At 46.5% G+C, this 22,701-nt stretch overlaps 3 protein-coding genes across 4 annotated transcripts in view; 2 read left to right on the forward strand and 1 right to left on the reverse strand.

Annotated features, from left to right (window-relative positions):
- Positions 1-33: 33 nt before the first annotated feature.
- On the reverse strand, positions 34-1,415 carry LOC111160210 (SPRY domain containing 4). Its single transcript, XM_022523116.1, has 2 exons — positions 1,265-1,415; positions 34-946 (listed from the first exon to the last, which is right to left on the reverse strand). Exons 1-2 carry the CDS (start codon positions 1,347-1,349, stop codon positions 408-410), a joined length of 624 nt encoding a protein of 207 aa, XP_022378824.1. The 5' UTR covers positions 1,350-1,415; the 3' UTR covers positions 34-407.
- Positions 1,416-14,326: 12,911 nt separating this feature from the next.
- Positions 14,327-18,787, forward strand: LOC111160198 (major intrinsic protein of lens fiber). Its single transcript, XM_022523105.1, has 6 exons — positions 14,327-14,714; positions 15,202-15,366; positions 15,782-15,862; positions 17,165-17,372; positions 18,208-18,304; positions 18,677-18,787. The coding sequence occupies exons 1-4, from the start codon at positions 14,355-14,357 to the stop codon at positions 17,348-17,350; spliced, it is 792 nt and encodes a 263-aa protein (XP_022378813.1). The 5' UTR covers positions 14,327-14,354; the 3' UTR covers positions 17,351-17,372; positions 18,208-18,304; positions 18,677-18,787.
- A 306-nt stretch (positions 18,788-19,093) lies between these two features.
- LOC111160224 (timeless circadian clock) overlaps positions 19,094-22,701 on the forward strand; it is a 28,530-nt gene continuing 24,922 nt past the window's right edge. For both annotated transcript variants that reach the window (XM_022523134.1, XM_022523133.1), the window contains exon 1: positions 19,094-19,156. The gene's annotated coding sequence lies outside the window, so the exon portion shown is untranslated. The remainder of the gene's footprint in view (positions 19,157-22,701) is intronic.

Raw genomic sequence — 22,701 nt, forward strand, 5'->3', positions numbered from 1 at the left:
GGGGGGGGGGGGGGGGGGGGGGGGGGGGGCGGGGGGGGATTATATGGGGCAAAGGGAAGCAGAGGTATCACAGTGATGAATAAATTCAAAGTTCAAAGCTAACACCCCAGGACTGAATGCAGTCTGAGAAAGCCCTGGGTACAAGGAGGCAGAGGAGCTGAAGGAAGCCAGTCAGGCAAAGTACACACATGATAGCTTGGGAAATCAGCAGTAATTTGGGGATGGGGAAGAGTGGCTATATGCCCAGCTTTCACAGGGTATGGGAGAGGAAGAAGACTAAGATATTGCACAGAGAACCCAACACTGTGTTTCCAAAATGAGACACTGTTTGGTGGCAAAATTAAAAGGTTTCAGACACTTTCAGAGAATGATTGAGAGCATGATTAGGGACTCCAGCAACGGACATACTAGAGGCCTTCAGGCACCTCAAGCCCTGAGTGGGTCAGCAGCTCTCCATCCCAAAGGGCAAAGGCAGGTACCACTGGACCTCGGAAATCTGTCTGAAGAGTGTGGACCACAGCAACCCTGCTCACATCCACCAGGCTCAGCTTCTGGGCCTCATACTCCAGCAGCAGCCCCACCTTCTCTGGCTGCCCGATGCCTTCAACAGGGGCTTTTTCGTTGGCCAACATTGTGTGCCACTTGCGCTGGGCATAGGTGAACACCCAGGAACGATCGTCAACACCGATGCAACTATCCCGAGACATGTCCACATCTGCCACTCCTATCCGGAACTGGTGGGAGCGCCTCACTGTCACCTCCCAGTAGTGCCTGCCACTGGTGACCGCTGTGTCTGCCAGCACCACAGCCCACTCCCAGAAGCGCTGCACATTCAGGGCCAACTTGGTGGGCTCCAATCCCACTATGCCATATTTGACACCTGTATCACCTCTGAAGAGCGCTAGACTGCTGTGGGCGGTTTTTTCGTCCAGTTTGAAGCTGAAGTCTGTGAACAGAGCAGAGAGACTGATGACAGGGGTTAGAACCCCACATTTACAGATACACACACATTACGATCTGAAAGGCAGTCATGAGTTCACGAGTACATGGGAAAGAGTCAGAATGTCACGCGGGCAAAAGTGGGGCACTTTAATATGGACCTTCGGACCCCTCGGGATTTAAAAAAAAAAAAAAAAAAAGATTGTGCCCCATGTTTGGACTCTCAAGACCAACGCAGATGGGGAGGGGAAATGAACCAAAGGAGCTCCCGGAAATAACGGAAACCATTTTGGAGATAAAAGAGAGTAAAAGGAAATAATCTTACCTCTGCGGGCTTCGGCGGCGGCAACCCCCAATCGTTTGGCTCCCCAGCGGCATGAGCAAAACGAACGTGCAAAAGGCAGCGCCATCTTGCGCCAGGGACGAATAGGACACACCCCCGGGCCTGGGACCTCGCCATCTGCCCGCCAGCTCCTTTCCGACGTGGTGCGCGAATGGCCGCAGCGCAGTATGATGACGTAAGAGAGCCAGCGCCCGGTAGGGGAGCGGCCATTTTAGTCAATTCCGCTCTAGGTCAGGTCCTGGTAGGTACAGTTTGTTTAGTTTTTTTCTGAGGGGCGTGCTGCTCACGTTTTTACCAAGTAGGACCTTTAAAAAGATGGAGTAGCAAGAGATCAAAAGTATAGATTTTAGAATTAAGCAATAATCGGATTCGAACACAGCTCCACTGTGTGACTTTGGGCAAATCACTTAACTTCTCCGAACCTTAGTGTTTTCATTTGTAAAACAAAAATAATAACCCTTTAGACCTCGGTAAAAATTAAATGAGAGAATAACCTAGAATACAACCCGACAAAAAGCGATCCCTAGGTTAAGTGGCAGGTTGTTTTAATAAATAATAATATGTAAACACTGTAAATGTTGGTTTTGTATTTTCAGGGGTGTTTGAGAAGGACTCAATCTCTACTGTATATTTCGTTCCTCATTGGCAGATTTGTATATTCAACAACCTATTAGATATTTCTACCTGGATGTTCCTGACCCCCACTCCCCCTGCCCCCAGTCAGCTAGTCACCTCAATTTAACATGTCTAAAACTTACTTTGTTCTAAAACTTACTTTGTCTTCCTAAACAAGCTTCCTCCTCTACCTAGGTTCCCTGACTTCTGTGAAGTGCAACCCATAACCAACCAGCTGCCCAGGCTAGAAACCGGGAAGTCCTTGACTTCTTTGTCTCCCTCATCTCACATATCTGATTGTCCTTGAACCCCAATCACATTATTTCTCCCCTGGATTACTGCATTGGCCTTCTAACTGGACTCCCCATTCTCCCCATTGCTGGGAAGAGGGAACATTTAAATAGGCAGCTAGGTAGCTCATGTATTTGGTGTTTTGTTTTAAGATTTTATTTATTTATTTGAGAGAAATAAAGAGTAGAGAGAGCATGTTGGAGTAGTAGGCAGAGGCAGGGAAAAGCCGACTCCCTGCTGAGCAGGGAGCCCTATGTAGGGCTCAGTCCCAGAACCCTGCCTTTATGACCTGAGTGGAAGGCAGACCCTTAACCACTCAGCCACCCAGGTAGGTGCCCCTTGTCTGTTAGGGTTGTTGTGTTTTCGTTTGTTGTTGTTTTTATTTGACAGAGAGTGCACAAGCAGGGGACAGGCAGTCAGAGGAAAAGAGAGAAGCAAGGAGCCTGATCCAGAACCAGATCCCAGAACTCAGGGATCATGACCCCTGCCAAAGGCAGATGCTTAACCTACTGAGCCACCCAGGCGCTCCACCTTAAGTTCTTGGGAATAGGGATTAAAATGGGTTCTTAAGAATCCTTAGGAATGGGAATGAAATCCTTTGTTCTCTGTGCCCTAGGGCCTCAGTATTACCTTTAACACAGAGTAAGTGTACTGTTGTTTTTGAATTAATAAATGAATGAGGATGAAGGGAGAAAGTTTTGTGCCCACCTTCTTGGAGTGCAGTGGCTGGCTCATTCTCCACCAGGGGTCAGCCTGGTCCAGCCTTTACATCCTGCCTAATGTGTGAGAAGAGATGTTTCCATTCCTCTTAATTCTAGGAGCAAAGGCATGGAGGACAGATTTCCTTCAGAAAAGTCCTGCTCTGTCAATACTTTGCATCTTGGTAGTAATGAGAGAAAAGTTCCTGGGTTCTGTTTCCGTAGTTTTTCTCCTTAGGTTCCATCCTAGATGCGCGAGCTAAAGCAATCACTGCGTATTCCTCACACTGTCACTTAGACACACCTCTATTACTTTATTCCCGTTCCGGAAATAGCTTCTTGCCTGTCATCTCTTGTGTTATTTCACTTTTGCACACTGACCATCCACCCGATAAACTCACCTTCATCATTCAGATGATTTACCTACCTCGTTGCTAATATACAATAATTAATTCCTTTTTTAAAAAGATTTTATTTATTTTTTTGACAGAGTCACAGCAAGAGAGGGACACAAACAGGGTGAGTAGGAGAGGGAGAAGTAAGCTTCCTGCTGAGCAGGCTGGAGCCCAATTCAGGGCTCGATCCCAGGACCCTGGGATCACAACCTGAGCCGAAGGCAGCCGCTTAACGACTGAGCCACCCAGGCGCCCCACAAGTAATTAATTCTTAACATTTCCATGAATAATCATTAAGAAGTGATAGAGTTTCACTTGACAGAAAAAAGGTGAAAAGAGATTTAAGGTAGGGGTGCCTGGATGGCTCAGTCATTAAGTGTCTGCCTTCAGCTCGGGTCATAATCCCGGGGTCCTGGGATCAAGCTCCACATGGGGCTCCCTGCTTGGGGGAGGCCTGCTTCTCCCTCTGCCTGCCTCTCCCCCTGCTTGTGTTCCCTCTCTCGCTGTGTGTCTCTTTCTGTCAAATAAATAAATAAAATCTTAAAAAAAAAAAAGACATTCAAGGTATAGGGAACAGCTTCTGCTAAAGCACTGGGTAATGAAATAGAATGAAGTTTTGAGGAGTGACAAGAAGCACAAAATTGTCAGGGCCTCATGCTGGGGCGATATGGAGAACAGTTGAGAAAGTTAAAGCTGAATTATGAAGAGTCACATATTCACAGTAAGAATGTCTTTCAGGCGTTCAGGAACAGTTGAAGGGACACAAGGAGATGACAAATTACAAGTACTTTTATTAAAGATTTTATTAGAGAGAGAGCATGCATGCGCACGAGTAGGGGGAAGGGCAAAGGGAGAGGGAAAAACAGACTCCACAAGATCATGACCTGAGCTAAAGTCAGGTGCTTAACCAACTGAGCCACCCAGGCACCCCTACAGGCACTTTTATAAAGATAAAACTGGCAGCAACATGGAGAATGAATTGGAGGGAATGAGACCAGAAACAGGGTCAAATGGGGGCACCCATTAACTGCTCAGTTGGTTAAGCAACTGCTTCGCCTCAGGTCATGATCCTGGTAGTCCCAGAATCGAGTAGTGCATTGGGTTCCCACCTCCATGGGGAGTATGCTTCTCCCTCTGACCTTCTCCCCTCTCATGTTCTCTGTCACTCTCTCTCTCAAATAAATAAAATCTTAAAAAAAAAAAAAAAAAGAGGGTGCCTGGGTGGCTCAGTGGGTTAAGCCACTGCCTTCGGCTCAAGTCATGATCTCAGGATCCTGGGATCAAGTCCCGCATCAGGCTCTCTGCTTGGCAGGGAACCTGCTTCCCCTTCTCTCTCTCTGCCTGCTTGTGATCTCTCTCTCTGTCAAATAAATAAGTAAATAAAATATTAAAAAAAAAAAAAAGAAACGGTCAGTGGGGTCTAAAGCCACTAGAATCCTCAGGTGAGAGATGGTGTGGGTTAAGCCATGTAAGAGGTAGAATGGGTCGAGTTTTGGTGACTGGTTAGGTGGGAGTGAGAGGATAGGGGAAGGAGTCAAAGCTGATTCATAGGATTCTGATTTAATGGGAGAATACAAAAGGAAAATCATGTTTGAATGGGGGAAGATAGTTCTTTCTGTTTTTTCATGGGTTTTTTAAAAAGATTTTATTTATTGGGGCGACTGGGTGGCTCAGTCATTAAGCATCTGCCATCAGCTCAGGTCATGATCCCAGAGCATGGGGCTCTCTGCTCTCTGGGAAGCCTGCGTCTCCCTCTACCACTTCCCTGCTTTTATTCCGTCTCTCTCTCTCTCTCTCTCTCTCTCTCTCTCTCTCTCTCTGTGTGTGTGTGTGTCAAATAAATAAACAAAATCTTTAAAGAAAAAAAAGATTTTATTTATTTATTCGTGACAGAACGAGTGGGGGTGGGGAGAGCTAGAGGGAGAGGGAAAAGCAGACTTCCTGATGAGCAGGGAGCCCGATGTGGGGCTCCATACCAGGACCCCGAGATCATGACCTGAGCTGAAAGCAGATGCCCAGCCAACTGAGCCACCCAGACATCCCTCATTCTGTTTCAGGCAGGCTGTATTTGAGGTGTCTACAGGACACCCACGTGAAAATATTCTGTAAATATATGGATATAAATTTTGAGGGAGAGTGGAATAGGTGAAGTCATCTAAGGAGAAGCTGTCAACTAGAATAAGTAGGTTATAAACCGATGGTGCAATGCTAGTGAAAACCAGTACCTTAGATAACACATATACTGTTAAGTACTTAGAACAGGTTCTAACCATAGTGAGCATTGATTTGTCTGGCATGGAGTTATATATGACTCCCCAGGAAAAAAAGGGAAGAAGGGGGCAAGAACAGGATGTGTCAGTCTGTTTTCACCTTATTTCTTAGATTAGGCCATTTTTAACATGTGGGGGTCCTCATCTGACCCACGTGCTAATTGGAGCTCTTCCTATAGACACAAGAGGGATGAGGCACTCAGAGGTTGGTGATTGTTCTGGACTTTGCCAGGAGTCAGCAGTCAGCAAAGCATAACCAGAGAAAAAGAGAGAAGGGGGGCCCTCAGGAGCTAGCCAAAGGGGCTGCTAGGCTGGCTTGTGCTATGCTGGGGCCTTTGTCCTATGAAACTGTCCAAACAATGGAGCTGGGTTACATGCTGATGTGGCATTCTGAATATGGGTTAGGATAGAGATTCCACGTGGTGGATGCAGAGACAGATGCTCACCCAGCCCCTCAGGACCACATCTCGATTCAATTCACCCTACATTGTAATTGCCATAGAGGATGTTCAAGACTTGATAACCATAAATTATGTGTATATCTGATTAATTCATGAATCACTTCATTTACATTTGAAGGCAGCTAACTTAACACGTGTTTATTGCCTGGGTATATCTCATTTGATCCTCATAAAGTCCTATAAGATCAGCAAGTTAGATATTTCTATTGAACTCAGATGTAGGTTATGCTCTAAGTCTTGATGATACGGGCTGGCTATGGTTTGGCTTCAGAGAGGTAGTAAGCTGGTGGATAAAGTCAGAGGTGGCTGTGGTAATCACATGGGACCCACTGTGGAGAAATGAGACAAGACAAATAATCTGCCTGCAGATTCCCTGAGATTTATAGATGTACTTACTCCTTAATATTATAGATTATGCTTCCTATGGCACCTCCCAGAGACTGAGAAATGGAGCCTTCTTTATTGAAGGGGGGTACAGTAAATTTAGGATCCCTAGCCCCAGGAGTATAAAGAGTTTGGAAGGCTGATTGTTAGTAATCAAGAGATAACTCAGTCTAGTTAGTGTAGAGATAGATGAGACTCCAGGATGCTCACTTCTACAAGCGGTTAATACTTAAAATAAGTTTGTAACTACTCCAAGTTTGTTGTTTTACAAATCCTTTTCCTCCACATCCATAGTTCTTAGTAGGAAAAAAAAATTCAAAAACGTGTATGCCTACTCAATGGCAGAAGAAAGAAAGGGGGAGAATCCAGAATTTAAAATTTTGGCAACCCCTGGAAAGGACCCCAAATATAACGAAGTAGAGAGAAAGCAAAAAAAAAGAAAAAAAAAGAAAAGAAAAGAAAAAGAAAGAAAAAAAGAAAGAAAAAGAAAAAGAAAAGAAAAGAAAAAAGAAAAAGAAAGTGACCAAGCCAACCAAAAGAGACGACAAGGATGAGTTGGGATGTGTCCTGGGTAATCCTAAAAGTGTTCGACCTCAGGAATCCCCGGCAGTCCCAGGCAATTCCTCAGAGGAACTTTCCTTTGCAGATTCCAGTGGCCCAGTTGCCAATTCAGCGTTGGTACCTTCTCACTGGCTTGCTCTGTTTCTGGTGAGGAATGGAAATATCCTTACCTTGCCTTCCCTGGAATTCTCATTGTCTTCCAGATCCTTGCTTTAGCTTTCCTCTTCACTTCTCTGGCTCCTGAAACCCAGTTGTATAAAGATGATTAGGAAGTGGAAGGATGAGTCCTACTTTCACTGTTAGCACCTCTGGTAGACAGAAGCCATTATAAGCTCGTGCCCCTCCCATGGTGAGTCTGGGTTGGAGGGCTAAAGAGGAAGAAAGAGATGGGTAGGAGAGGGAATACACAAGGTTGGGGAGGCTGAATGTTTAGGTGTGAGTATGAAAGTCTAAGGCTCCCTTGGGGAGAGCACCGACTGGGTAGGGGTGGCAGGTTGAGGGAGGAGCTTCCTCTCTATTGGCTGAAGGAAGAACACTAAATGTTCTCTAGTCACAGGAGTGGAGCTCTCCCCTCTCTGGCTACCTCCTTCTTGAGAGAAAGCACCTGAGACACTTGCTCCTCATCCCAGCTCCACTCACCTATACCTAGAAAAGCAGTCTCCAAACCAGAGCGGGATACTCAACAGAGACTCTGAACCAGATGGGGGAAATGGTGATCTAGAAGATGAGATTCTTGCAGAAAGGAGAAACCACCATCTTTTTCTATAGACTCCTTCTTTCTCCTATTGAAACTGAGACTTTTCCTCTTCTCCGCTGTTAAATCCCAGTAAAAGCAAATGGAGGCCTATTCACTGACTACTCCCTTATTCTGTCCTTCAGTCTTTCTCCCATCCTCTCATGACAGGTGCTTGGGGGGCGGAGGCGGGGGTGGACAGTAGGTGCAGGATGAAGAGGCTGGAGAGTTTGTTGAGGGGGAGGGGAACAGAAAGAGGAAGAGGAGGAGAGAGGTGGGAGACCAGTGAGGAAAAGAGTGAAGCAGACACTGCCAGCCCACACAGCCAGCCTGATCTTGCCTACCCCTCCCCACCCTCTACCCCAGGACCTATAGTGCCAATGGTTTGGGAGAGACCTGCTGGCTAAAGGCCTAGGCACCCTGGTCTTTGTAGGGGTTGTTTTTAGGGCCTTGTGCCCCAGTGGGATCTCTGTGCCAGGCACAGTCCCTCAACTCTTGCCTGAAGAGCTGGCGGTTGTGAGTCTGGCACAGATTTTTGATGAGGTCAGTGGGGCCCAGACAAATCCTGCCCTCACTCTGGCACTGCACCGTGCCCACTGGCTTGACTCCCTCCAGGAGGTGTCCTATATCCTTGCCAAGAGCACAGCAGCCATCCTGGCCTAGGTCCTCTTCTAACTAGCACTGCCCCAGGTGGCTACAGCCCAGTTACTCATCCAGGTAGGCAGCAGCCCCTCTTCCTGAGTAGGGTGACACTAGGTTGGTAATGAAAGCAGGTGGCTGATAGGACTTCAAGGAATGAACAAAAGAGGAGGGCCCCCTGCTCTGTGCATCCTCTCATTCAGCTACCTTCAGTATGATGCAAATAGGCCAATGAGTTAGGCTCAGCCACTCAAGAATTTGGGTAACTTGTTGCAGATCCTTTGCTTAAAGCTGCCTTGGTAGATAGGTGGTGGGGTCTGGGAGGCTGCAGGGAGTGGGGCAGGGGGGAAGTTTGTGTCCTCCCACTCTGGTCCTAGCACCTCTGGTCTCATCTAGGTGAGCAGGAAGAGTCATAGGCCAATCTCTGGGTGTGGAGTGTTTCTCCCTATCCAGCAGATACTCACCACATTTGCTGTGGCTCACTAGCAGTGCCTGGAAGCAGGTGAGCCAGCCAGCCCAGCAGTGGGTTGCTCAGTGACTACTAGAGAACTGGTATTGGTAAGAACCCAGCCCATACCAAGCAGGGCCTTGGGGAAACCTGGGTTCCACTCCTCAAGGGAGACACAGCTCCCCCCACCCGCCCCCGCCTGCCTTTAAAGAGGCTAGGCTAGGGGTGCCTGGCTGGCTCAGTCAGTTAAGCGGCTTCCTTCATCTCAGGTCATGATCCCAGGATTCTGGGACTGAGCCCATGTGGGGGTTCCCTGCTCAGCGGGGTGTCCTCTTATCCCTCTCCCTCTGTGTGTACATAGTTTCTTTCTCTCTCCTTCTCTCAAATAAATCATTCTTTAGGGGCGCCTGGGTGGCTCAGTGGGTTGGAGCCTCTGCCTTCGGCTCGGGTCATGATCCCGGGGTCCTGGGATTAGGCCCCACGTCGGGCTCTCTGCTTGGCGGGAAGCCTGCTTCCCTTCCTCTCTCTCTGCCTGCCTCTCTGCCTACTTGTGATCTCTCTCTCTCTCTCTCTCTCTGTCAAATAAAAAAAAAATCATTCTTTAGGGGTGCCTGGGTGGCTCAGTCAATTAATCATCTGCCTTTGGCTCAGGTCATGATCCCAGAGTCCTTGAGATAGAGCCCCACATCAGGCTCCCTGCTCAGCGGGGAGTCTGATTCTCCCTCTCCCTCTGATCCTGAATCCTCACTAACTAACTAACTAAATAAATAAATCTTTAAAAAAAATAAAATCAAGAGTCTAGGCTAATGGAAAATAATGGCTATTTTAGTTTAATATAAATCTATGCAAAAACTCAAGTGAGTTTTTGAGAGCTTATATTGAATTTGGAAGTTTGTCATTCAGCTAAGTGGCCAATGCGAAAGGAAATGGGCCAGGATTCAGTTTTCCATGAGATTCTAGTCAATGTTTGGTGAGGAATAAAGAGAAGAGATTTGGGTGTCTGTCTGGCTCAGTCGGTGTAGCATACAATTCTTGATCTCAAGGACATGAGTTTGAGCCCCATGTTCGGCATAGAGATTACCTAAAAAAAAAAAAAAAGTTAAAAAAAAAGAAGTTGATAGCTTCAAATAAGGAAATCTAATCATTTTATTTGATGTAAACAAGGGGACTGAATTAGCTGCACTTTGCTCTTCTGTTCCTTACTACAAGAGGTTATAGAGTTGGTGGTTAGGGATAAGCTTTTGCTTTTAATAAAACCCTCATCAAATGGCTCCTATTTATTTTATTAAGTGCTTTATTCTGTACCAAACAGTATGTTAAGACTTTACCTACATTATGTTATTTGATCCAGAAGAAATTGAGGCTTGGAGAGCTTATGTTAATTTATTCAACAAAGATTTATTTGTTGTCTGCTGTGTGTTAAGCTTTGGGTTTGCAGTGGTGAACAAGTCAGACACATCCCTACCCTTCTGGAATTTATATTTAGTAGGGATAACTTTAGCCAGTTGTTTTTTTGTTTGTTTTTTTCTGTTGTTTGTTAAGGATTTCAAGGGCATGGACTATTCCTTTGTTTATGACATCCCCTCCTCATTGGCCTATATATGGCTTCCCCTAATTTTTAAAAAGAATTATTTATTTATTTACCAGAGAGAGAACAAGCACCAGTGTGCGCTTGTGGGGGGAGGGGCAGAGAGAACTGGAAGCGAGAATTCCAAGCAGACTCCACGCTGAGTGCGCAGCCTGACATGGGGCTTGATCCCAGCACCCTGAGATCACGACTTGAGCCAAAAATCAGAGTGGACGTTTAACCAACGGAGCCACCCAGGCACCCCTAATTTATTTTTTTAAGTAACAAACTAAGCATTGTTTTATTAAGTAATCTCTGCACCTCATGGAGGGCTTGAACTCACGACCCAGAGATCAAGAGCCGTGTGTGCCACCGACTAAGCCACCTAGGCACCCCAATTAAACCAACCATGTACAGAAAAACTAGAGCCTTAAGAATCACAGAAATCAATAAATATTCCACTCCATCCCCTTGCTCCCCCAGCCTGAGGTAAACACCATCCTGAATCCCATGTTCATCATTCTTTATTTTCTTTTTTGTGTAGTTTCATCTTATCTGTATGTGTTCTGAAAAGCATATTTTTATTTTAGATTCTTTTAAGATTTTTTTTTAAAGTAATCTCTACACCCAACATGGAACTAGAACTCACAACCCTGAGACCAAGAGTCACGTGCACTACCAACTAAGCCAGCTAGGCACCCCAATTTTTTTTTAATTTTATAAAAAGTTTATCATGCCATGTATCATCTTCTGGGACTCTTTTTTTTATTTGATATTTTATTGCTAAAACTCCTCCCTGTTATTGAGTATCACTGTGGTGGTTCACTTTTTATTTTATTTTATTTTTTTTAATTTTATTTTTTATAAACATATAATATATATATATATATATTTTTTTTTTAAAGATTTTATTTATTTATTTGACAGAGAGAGATCACAAGTAGACAGAGAGGCAGGCAGAGAGAGGGAGGGAAGCAGGCTCCCTGCCAAGCAGAGAACCCGATGCGGGACTCGATCCCAGGACCCTGAGATCATGACCTGAGCCGAAGGCAGCGGCTTAACCCACTGAGCCACCCAGGCGCCCCAATAAACATATAATATATTTTTAATCCCCAGGGGTACAGGTCTGTGAATCAACAGGTTTACACACTTCACAGCACTCACCATAGCACATACCCTCCCCAATGTCCATAACCCCACCCCCCCTCTCCCAACCCCCCTCCCCCCATCAACCCTCAGTTTGTTTTGTGAGATCAAGAGTCACTTATGGTTTGTCTCCCTCCCAATCCCGTTTATTTTATTTTTTTAAGTAGTCTCCATATCTAGCATGGAACCCAGCACAGGGCATGAACTCACAATCCTGAGAGGAGACCTAAGCTGACATCAAGAGTCAGATGCTTAACTGACTGAGCCACCCAGGTGCCCCAGGTTCTCTCATTCTGACTGCCAAATAATTTTCCATTGTATGAAATATATGTACATATATAGACAGAGACATATATCATTGTCTAGACATCCATTCCCCTGTCAATGGGTATCTGGGTTGCTTCAAGCATTTTGCAGTTGTGAACAGTGCTGCTCTCAACATTCTTGTATGTCTCCTGGTGTAGGTATAGAGAAGTTTCTTTTGGGGGGTGCCTGGGTGGCTCACTTGGTTAAGCATCTGACCAGGCATGGAGCCTGCTTAGGATTCTCTCTCTCCGTCTACCTCTTTCCCTCCCCTCTCTGTCTCCTAAGAAAGAAAAAGAGAGAGAGAGAGAGAAATAAAGAAAGGGGGAGGGAGGGAGGGAGGAAGGAAGGAAAGAAAGAGAAAGAAAGAAAGGAAGGAAGGAAGAAAAGAAAGAAAGAAAGGAAGGAAGGAAGAAAAGAAAGAGAGGAAAAAGGAAGGGAGGGAAAGAATGAAAGAGAGAGGAAGGAAGGATGGAAGGGGAAGGGAGGGAGGGAGGAAGGAAAGAGAGAGACAGAGAAAGAAAAACAGGAAGTAAGGAAGGGAGAGAGGGAAGGAATGAAAGAAGAAAGAAAGAAAGGAAGGAAGGAAGGAAGGAAGGAAGGAAGGAAGGAAGGAAGGAAGAAAGAAAGAGAAAGAAAGAAGGGGAAAGGAAGGAAGGAAGGAAGAAAGGAAGGAAAGAAGGAAGAAGTTAGTTTCTCTTGGTTATATAAATGAGAAGTGAAATTCCTGGGTCAGAAACTATGTTTGTTGATCTTTATAATATGGTGCTATACATTGCGTTCCAAAGTAATAATCCCAATTTATACTCCCACTATCAGTCTTAACTACTTCTGTCATTTTGTATTCTCATCCACATCTAAACCAAGGTATATGTTGCCAGAGTCTCTGCTCTTTCTACCATGACATACTACTTTCTGTCCTGTCCCAGGCTCTTTTCCCCAGAAGCAGCATGAAACTTGTATCTCCTGGGGGCCAACAGAGGTGACTGGGAACTGGGAGCATCTCTGGGTGAGATGCAACAAGGGTCCCAGGGCCTGAAGTGAGGATATTGGTGGGCCATCTAAAACCCAAGAGATTCCAAGGATCTCTAATGGATTGTTCCTCTTCCATGAAATTGGGAGCTCTAGTCTCCTTGGGTGCCCTCTGACCTGTTCTCAGCAACTTCCTACATGTGGGTGGGTGAGACAGGCTCTCTGCCTTTGCTGTAACTGTTCCTATCCATTCCCAAGCTGGATATTGGAGGATGAGAGGAGAAGAGGCCTGAATCTGTGTCCTTCCTCTCTCTCCACAGATGTATTGGATGGGTCCAATGCTGGGAACCAATATTGCAGACCTCTTCTTTAAATTTTTGTTCTCCTCTGGTGCTTCATGGGAAACGCTTGTAGCATGTATGACTTGCCATGGGGTAGAGATGGTAGAGCCTTCCAGTGTATCCCATTCTGCCTTCTCTACTACCGCAGAGCCCTCCACTAAGTCCCCCATCAAGCCTGGGCACAACTGAACCTCTTTCCCCATGCTCTTCTACCCCATTTTGTCCTCTTCTCTCTCCTTGACCAGCATGCTTGTCCAGACACCCCCATCCCCAGACTCTTCCTTAGGGATCAAGATTTAAGGCCCCGGGGTCCTGATTAGGACCATATTAGGAGGCATTAGACCCTCGCATTGCTCCATAGCCATGACTCAGTTTCTTTCTTTTGAGTACTTCCTGCTAGGACTTTGTGAGTTAGGAAAGATGAAGGATAAGCTGATTCTGAAATTTAACTACTAAGTCCTTTTCTCCTCCCCAGTCCCCAAGCCCACCCCCACCCTATCCATGGAAGATAGATTCTTCCTCTTATCTTTGTGGTTTACAAGGCCAGGCTGAGGGTTTGGAAAGGGAGGTGCTGGCATGGATTGGGGGTAGGGAACCTGGGTTTGGAGAAAAACAGACACAGCAGAACTATTCTGTCCCAGAGCTGCAGGGTCCACAGATTCCAGACCAAACCAACCAATGGGAAAAGGCCCTCTAATCCCAGAGAACTAAAGAATTCTCTTCAGTTATCCAGCTTCCCTGCTGGACCCCACTCCTGACCCCCACCCCCACCCTTACCCCTGGCCGACTCAGAGGAGACTGAAGGCCCCTAGGAGCACAGTCTAATACCCTGTGAAGTGAACTCAATTTGACTGATCTTCCAAGCAGAACTGAGGAATGTTCTAATATAGATGTCAATCAGGACCATGAACCCTAACTTTGACACAAAGAGAGAAACGGACTTTGACGGTCCCCCTGTTCTTGATCCTTTTCTCTCAGAGTCTTTCTAGCCCTGGCTCTACCCCTACCCTAACACCCACCCAGGGCTCTGCTCATCTCCCTTGGAAGAGGGAGGGGAAAATCCAGCAGCTTTATCAGATGCGTAAGAGTGGGTCCAGCCCTCTGCAGCTCTGAAGGGGTTAAGAGGCTGGACCAGCCACTTCAGCCTGCCCCTCCCAGGGATTAAGAGTCCTCTATAAAGGGGACTGTCCACCCAGATCAGGCCAGGGGGGTATCAGGGACCCAGGCATTGTGCCCATCCCCCCTGCCATGTGGGAACTGAGGTCAGCCTCCTTCTGGAGGGCCATATTTGCTGAGTTCTTTGCCACCCTCTTCTATGTCTTTTTTGGACTGGGGGCCTCACTGCGTTGGACCCCCGGACCCCTGCATGTCCTGCAGGTGGCTCTGGCCTTTGGCCTGGCCCTGGCTACGCTGGTGCAGGCTGTGGGCCACATCAGCGGAGCCCATGTCAATCCTGCAGTCACTTTCGCCTTCCTTGTGGGTTCCCAGATGTCTCTGCTCCGGGCCTTCTGCTATATGGCAGCCCAACTCCTGGGAGCCGTGTCTGGGGCCGCCATGCTATACAGTGTCACCCCGCCTGCCGTCCGAGGAAACCTAGCACTTAATACGGTAATGGTCAGCTAAGTGGGGCTGGATGAACCTGGTACCCTGACTCCCTGCCTGGCGGAGGCCGACCAATTCCTCAAGGGTCTGGGATGTTGTGGGGATGGGGGGGGGGAGTGTATGCTCTCATGCACACACATGTGTGTCAAATGTAGTTTGGAGGAGTAAGGAAGGCATAAAGGCCTGGACTGACTCAAGAGACCCAAGTTCTGGTTTCAGCTTTCCTTCCAACTCCTTGCAGGTTCTTGAGGAGAATTATTTTGCCTGACGGGGCCTCAGCTTCCTCATCTGCCTGAGTGGGTACAATTCTTTCTACCATGTAGGAGTATTATTGGGAGAAACAAGAAGCAAATACAATTACTGTGAAGGGGGTTGTATCATCCTCCCTCTCCAGGGAAATGATGCCATACAGGGCTTGCTGTGTGGGAAGCCCTGAGGAGGTAACATTGGGACAACCCTAATGAGTTGCCTCCTTTCTTCTTCTTCCGCCCAGTTGCACCCTGGGGTGAGTGTGGGCCAGGCCACCACAGTGGAGATCTTCCTGACGCTCCAGTTTGTGCTCTGCATCTTTGCTACATACGACGAGAGGCGCAATGGCCGCCTGGGATCTGTAGCCCTGGCTGTGGGCTTCTCCCTCACCCTGGGACACCTCTTTGGGGTAAGCAGGAGAGGAGAGAAACTTCTTGTTTAAGGACTCTATGGCCCTTAGACCTTTCCCAACTTTTAAAGTTTTTTTCTGCCCAGCTCATGGTCAAACATGAACATAGTCCTCCTCACTCTGTTTTGGTCGGCACAGAGGAGTCGAGCCTGTTCTAGTCCTCTCTTTTGTGATCTCTATATCTGGTCCTTCTTGACCCCAAGGTGGAAGTGTATGCATCAGGAGTAGATGTGGGCTTTGTCTAGGGATCCATAGTGCCTTTACTCCATTGTGGAATGCCCACCCTCAGTTAATCCTTCCCTTCTTGCTGCTCGCTGGGGGCAAGGTGCCAGCCCTTGGGGGCATGTGGGTTGTGGGGAGAGAAGCTGGGGCGAAGTAGGGGAAAGTGTCTCAGTTATGACTGTGTCTTTTGCAGATCTATTATACTGGTGCAGGCATGAACCCTGCCCGCTCCTTTGCTCCTGCCATTCTCACCAGAAACTTCACCAACCACTGGGTGAGTGAGGGGAGAGGGCCAAGATCCCAAAGCCCTCCTGTATGGGTGTGGGCTGCAGGCTCCATATTTGGTTCCTGATTTCCATCTGGATATGTTAACTGCTTTACTAGCACTCAGCTATAGGGGCTGTCGCAGAATCCGGCATGCCTCTGTGAGCACAATTCATTAATTTGCTAGAAAGAGAAGCTCTTGCTCATGTTGTTCCTTCACTGGTTGGTTGGTCAGGGATTTTTTACTAAGTATCCACAGGATTCTAAAACTAGCACTATGAGGATAGACAACTGAACAGGAAGTCAAAACCTGCTCCTCTCAGGGCTCAGGATATGTATGCGTACAGATGGGCCTGCACCTCACCCCCGTTCTAGCACATTATTGGCCACTGTGTGACCATGGCAAATGACTCTGTCATTCTTTGTCCCAGTTTCCTTACCATAAAATGGGGGTGTGAGGAGAAGTAAGTGTGAACATTGTATGTGTGAAATATTTAGCACAGCACCTGGTCTGGACTAAGACCTCAATAAAAATTGGCTATGTCTGTGTTATTTAGTCATATGCCAGCCAAGCATACAGAAATAATTAAAAATTTTTCAAAGCTGTATCCCCATTTCCACGGAAGCATTATTCACAGAAGCCAAAAGGTGGAAGCAACCCATGTGTTCCTCATAACTGAGTGGATAAACAAAAGGTAGTCTCCACATGCACCGGAGTAGTATTCAGCCTTACAAAGAAGGAAGTCCTGTCAAAGGCTACAACATGGGATGGACCTTGAGGACATTATGCTACATGAAATACACCATCACCAAATGACAAATACTGTATAACTCCACTTATGTGAAATGTCTAGAGTAGTCAAATTCACTGAAACAAAGTACAAGGGTACTTGATGGGGGTTCAGGAGAAGGGGCAATGGAGAGCTATTGTTTAATGGGTACAGAGATTCAGATTGACCAGATGAAGGAGTTCTGGAGGTTTGTTGCACAACAATATGATATACTTAACATACATCTGTACTGTACACTTAGCATTGGTTAAGGTGGTAAATTTTATGTCATGTGTTTTACCACAATCAAACCCCCCCTTTTTTCCAAAGCAATCTATAAACTAGTGAAACTGGTAACAAGAAATAGAATATATATGTGGGATAAAGGACTAATTTGGTGAGTCAGAAAAGAAATGGTAAGTTTTGAGGTACAAGCAGTAGAGCAATCTAGAATTTAAAAACAAACACTGGTTTCTGCTTAAATAGTGCCCAGTTGTATGTGCCAAGTACAGATGTTTGTTTTCTTCTCCCTTTTCCTACAGGTATACTGGGTGGGCCCAATCATTGGAGGGGGACTAGGCAGTCTCCTCTACGACTTTCTCCTCTTTCCCCGGCTCAAGAGTGTTTCTGAGAGACTGTCTATTCTCAAGGGCGCCAGGCCCAGGGACTCCAGTGGACAACCAGAGGGCACTGGGGAACCTGTTGAACTGAAGACCCAGGCCCTGTGAAAACTCCAGTTGGCTAGAGGGAGTAGGAAGCTTCTGGGTTTACTCAGAGGGGTTGAGCCAACCCCTGGACGAAGAAAGAGACTGGGGGAGGGACATATACTTCTTTATTTTTTAATTTATGTGTGTTTTTTTTTCCCCCTTTTGCTGTGTGAAATCTTTCAAGTTGCATTCATGAGCTGGTTTGTGCAAACTTCCCTTCCTCCCCAACCCACCTCTCTTCGCCGCTGTGTGTATGATTGTGCGTATGAATGGTATGAATGTGAGTGAACGTGGCTGTGTCTGAGTTTTGGGGCACAGCAGGAGAGGTAGGGAAGGGAAAAAAGCTATCACCCTATACCTTACTCTCCCAACCCAGTGTGGTGAGCACAGGGAACCAAGACCTTTCAGCTTCTGGCCTTCACCCTGCTGCCAGTCAGTTTATTATGGCCCTAGGTTTATGCGGGAGCAGGGAAGCAGGGGGTACTCCTCACAGGAGGCAGATGGAGACAAGGCATTCCAAGGGTTGGGAGAAGGGGCTGAGGGCAGGGAGAGAGAAAATGGAGGCATGAGCCCCATACCAGGTTGCAATTGTACCAAAAAAATTGGGAGAAGTTAATGGAAGAGTGTAGCCAACTTATCTCAGGGATGCTTGCCCCAGGGACTTGGGTGGGGAAGTAGCTCTGAGAAAAGTCGCCAGTGGGATTTGAACTGTTCGGTAAAGCCACATAAACTTGTCTACATCCACCAGCTGGGTTTTGTGTTCGTTCTGGTATGACGGATCTCTTTGGGAGGCCCTGGGCCAGTGAGCTCCCAATCTAAACAAGGGGTAGGGTGAGCCTAGAACCTAGAAAATTTAAATAGTTTAGCAGTTTTGCCAGGCATACCCAGAGGCGCCTCCAGGCAACTGGTACTTAAGCCAAAGGAAAGCTCCCTAAGGTCAAAACAGGAAATCTGACGCCCAGAGCAAATGCAGAGGTAGGGGTGGGGGGCCGTAGGAGGGAGAGGCTTTGATCCTCACAGTTTTAATTTCGTTAGACCGAATCAGAAACACTCTTCAAATGGTATCTTTCTGCTTTTACCCCTGGTTTTATAGTCTTCTTTATTTTCCTTTTTTGTGTGCGTCTTTTCACTTTTCTTTCGTGTGTCCTTTCATCTTCAGCAAATCTCTTAAAACTCTCTTCATATCCCAGAAATTGATTCCTTCTATTCAAATGCTTAATGATTCAGATTATTATTCGTCTGAGCCCTCTCTTCTTTTGTCATCAGCAAAATACACTCATCTCAGCAGAGTCCAGAGGAGATCCTCAACTTACCAGTGAATATTTATTGTTGTTCTCTTCCTTTTAGGAGCCCGCTCCCTTCGCAAGCTTTAAAACTATATCTCTAGCTTGGAAGACCACTCTAGCCCGTAGCTCAACTCTCCACTTCCTCCCAAATAAAGCCTAATTTTTCTAACTAACCATTGAGAATTTGGAATAATCCACTTGACTAAGCGGGGGGTGAATGTTTGCAAATTTACCTCTAATCGGTCTTTGATCCCTATAATCTTAGCAGAAAATTTATAGCGCTGTGGTTCTTAGCTCACCATAGGGGATCAACTCAGATCAAACAGTACTTGTACTCTCTTCCCTTTTCCTTACTTCATCACCACCACCACTATCCCCCCCCCCGCGGCTCGGTTGGGGTTACATGGACCAGCCCGGCTCGCCCGCCCCACTCCCCGCTCAGGCGGGGACTGGTCTCGCCGGTAGGGTGGCGGGAAAGGCTGCGGCCGGGCCCCTGAGGGCCGCTGGCTCCGCAGGGATCCTGAGGACCGGCCGGGAACGGGTGAGTGTGTGGGAGAGAAGGCTCTAGCGGACAACGTCCTTTCAGAGCCGCGGGGGCACCCTCGAGAGGTGCTGCGGATGGTTTCCCGCCACCAGCTTTCAAGGCAGGGGGCGGGGCTTGCGCGATAGGCGCGCATGCGCAATTCTCCACCCCGAGTTCCAGTAGGTGCCGCGGCGTTCACCCCGCGCTCGGCTGTACAGCCGGTCGTCGTGCAGTGGTGCGACTGTGATGGGATGGATGGCGTGGAACCCCTCAGGAAGAACAGAAGGTTCCCGGGCATTTCCACTTTGGAACTTTCCATCCTGTTCAGACCCGAAGAAACAAATGCAGCCCGCCAAGCAGGAGTCGGAAATCGAAATTCGCTTGACTTAAATCTTGGGTGTTTATAGAATGGATTTCTCGTTTCTTTAGCTCCTTTCTCTCGGGTGAGAGACATAAGGAGGATACAGCTCTTGCTTGGGTTTGTGAGCTGGACTGTCAGCTACTAATGAAGCTCCTTCCCTCGATTCTTGGTTCTTTACTTTGCCCTTCGTGCTGCCACTAGTTGCCTTTTTACAAAGTCAATCTGGTCATTTCAGATTAAATTTAAAACTCCCCTCTGGCCCCCCACAGTCAGGTTTAAATCCTTTGGTGGCGTCCGTGGCCCTTCACATCCTCTCAGACTAATTTTCTGAAGCGCCCACATTTTTCCTGTGTCATGCACTCGAATCCCAGCTACATGGAAGGGGTGTATCAGCCGTGTGGTCCTTCATGCCTTAAGCTCCTGCTCTTCCCTCCCACTTGAACTACTTCTCTGCCAAATGAACTTCTCTTTCAGGACTGAGCTTATTTGTCCCTCTGAAAACGTCTATTTCTGGTCCCCCACTGCCCTGGCCAAAGTAGTCACTTCTTCCTTTGTGTTCTGGAAGTATTGTACTTCCTTATGTTAGTGTCATTGATATGGCCCAGTAAAAAGTTCTAAGCTGTGCACTGTGCTCAGTGACAGGTGGACAGAGAAGAATAGGATAGAGTTCCTAACCTTAAGGAACTCACAGTCTAGATGGAGAAACACATGTAAATGAGTCCTCTGCAGTTACTGGGTGACAAGTCTGCACTGGCTCCCTAACTCGTCTCACTTTGGACCCTCTTGAGTAAACTTATTTATTGCCGCAGTTTCACACACCTTGTATTCTGATTCCTCCAAATCTCCAGTTCCAACCCTTCCTCCCTCAATTTCAGGACTTGTCTGCTTCCATTCCAGTTTAAAAACCATTTCTTGATCATTCACATTGTGCTGGTCACAATGATTCCTGATCTCAAGGAGTTTATAATTTAGATCAGTTATTAACAGGAGACTGAGTAGAATCACTGGTGAGCACTTTCAAAACACTCTTGTCCAAGCCCCACCCCCTGTAAGTTCGGATTCTGTAACTAGACTCTGAAAATTCAGAGATGAGTAAGAAATACTTCATGTCCTCAGGGAATCTAAGGCTAAGGGAGGGAGACAGACAGTTCAAACAATCTGTTTAAGTATGACATATAACATGATCTGTAGATATCATGATGGAAGTATATTTACAGCACAAAGTAGACACACAGGAGAGAGAGGTCTCTTCTGTATGGAAGAGTTGGGAGGAAGTACCATTTGGGCTGAAACTTAAAAGATGAAAGGATAGACTCTAGCGCATTTAGGACAGAAGAGTAACTTGAGAGAGCAGCTTAAAAACCAGCAGGGGAGATTATGAAGGACCTTGTATTGTAGGCATTTGAAGCTGCTGAAACTTTGGTTTTGTAGTGCATGCTGTGGTAAATAATTCAAATAGTACTAAAGTGAAAGGTAAATATTTTCTTCTGTTGTAGCCCCCCCATTCTCCCCAGAGACAATCACCATGAAGTTTCTTATGTATCCATTGAAGGGTTTTAAGCAGGGTAGTTATAGTTGTATGGCCAAATCTAGTAACCATTTTGTGAATAGATTTAAGGGAACAAGACTGGAAGCAGAAAAGGAGGTTAGGAAGTGGTTGAGTAGCCTAAGGTAGAGATATTCAGGGTCTGAACAAAGGCAGTAGCAGTGGGGGTTTATAGGGGTTGGATAGGAGAGGTTAAGGAAGTAGAATTAGCCTGAGTTAATGACTTGGGGTATCTAGGATGACGTCTAGCTTTCCTACGTGAATGACCGAGTAGAGAGTGTCAGTCCCTAAAGAGATCCAGAATAGAAGTAGAGACAAATTTAGAGGGAAGATATTCCATTTTGGTCATGTTTAATGTGAGATATCAGTGAGACATAAAGATGGAGAATGTTGTTCATTAGTGGAATGTGAGATTGACACCATGGGACCTCAGTATGGCAAGAGTAGAGATTTGCTGGCCAATGACTCAGAGATGGTAGTTGAAGATGTGAGAATGGATGAGTTTGCCCAAAGAGGCTATGTAGAATAAGACTGGAAGAGAACTGAAGACCAAGGCCTATGACCATCTGTGCTTGAGAAGGAGAGTAGCTTATGGCATCAAGGAAAGGTTTTGTTTTATGTTGGGTTTTTTCCTCCCTGAGATGGAAGGGCTTCGAGCAACTTATATGGGCCAATATAAAGAAGATCGGAAACAAATGAGAAATGAGGAACAACTGGGGCACCTGGCTGGCTCAGTTGATAGACTCTTGATCTCAGTGTGGTGAGTTTGAGTCCCATGTTGGGTGTAAAGATTACTTTAAAAAATAAAAATCTTCCTTACTACATATCCGCCTTTCTTTCTTCCCTCATTTCTTTCTTTTCTTCTCTTTTTCTTTCTTTCTTGAGATTTTATTTATTTATTTTGACAGAGAGAGACAGTGAGAGAGGGAACACAAGCATGGGGGAGCTGAAGAGGGAGAAGCAGGCTTCCCGCTGAACAGGGAGCCTGATGCAGGACCTGATCCCAGGATACTGGGATCATGACCTGAGCTAAAGGCAGACACTTAATGACTGAGCCACCCAGCCACCCTGCAAAAGACAAAATCTTAAAAAAAAAAAAAGAAATGAGGAACAACCAACTAAGGGACAGGAAGTGATTGATAAATCACAAATGGAGGGCTTAGATTAGAAGCAAAGCAGTATGGGTGGGTATTTGAAATATGTACGTTTTTAGGCTTGGGTGGAGAAAGTTGAAAGAGTTCTTCCTTGTCTGATGACGGACTGAGTTGTTCCTCAGAGGAAGGGGGCAGACACACCAGCTAAAAGGTCTGGGAAGCAGTGGAGTAGAGGGACTTGAGGATAATGGTGAAAGCTAGAAACAGTTGTTCCTTGGGAAAGAGAAGAGGAAGTGGCCTAGGAACACTAAAAAAGATTGGCTGGGCCAGGCTGAGGGCTGTGGTCAGGCTGGAGAGTACACAGTAATTGTGTATTATTCTGCAGGATTTGGTTTTCTTCAGCAAGTATGAGTCCAGACCTAAGTTCAAGAGTCTGGGAAGTGGATGGTTGGACTGATCTGAGGTTGGGTTTTTTTGCAGGGTTGAATGCAATGAAAGGAAAAAGACTTAGTCCTTGCAGAGAATGATATGTAGTGATACACTACCAGGTTATGTGATACTG

Source organism: Enhydra lutris, unplaced genomic scaffold, assembly GCF_002288905.1.
Source record: "Enhydra lutris kenyoni isolate GAN:26980312 unplaced genomic scaffold, ASM228890v2 scaffoldscaffold74, whole genome shotgun sequence".
NCBI classification, from domain to species: domain Eukaryota; kingdom Metazoa; phylum Chordata; class Mammalia; order Carnivora; family Mustelidae; genus Enhydra; species Enhydra lutris.

Excerpts from the sequence above, each read along its gene's own strand:
- LOC111160198 (XM_022523105.1), top strand. The coding sequence starts at position 14,355 with ATGTGGGAACTGAGGTCAGCCTCCTTCTGGAGGGCCATATTTGCTGAG. Across the intron at positions 15,367-15,781 it reads CCCTGGGACACCTCTTTGGG|ATCTATTATACTGGTGCAGG; the intron begins GTAAGCAGGAGA and ends TGTCTTTTGCAG. Across the intron at positions 15,863-17,164 it reads GAAACTTCACCAACCACTGG|GTATACTGGGTGGGCCCAAT; the intron begins GTGAGTGAGGGG and ends CTTTTCCTACAG.
- LOC111160210 (XM_022523116.1), bottom strand. The coding sequence starts at position 1,349 with ATGGCGCTGCCTTTTGCACGTTCGTTTTGCTCATGCCGCTGGGGAGCC. Across the intron at positions 947-1,264 it reads CGCCGCCGAAGCCCGCAGAG|ACTTCAGCTTCAAACTGGAC; the intron begins GTAAGATTATTT and ends CTCTGTTCACAG.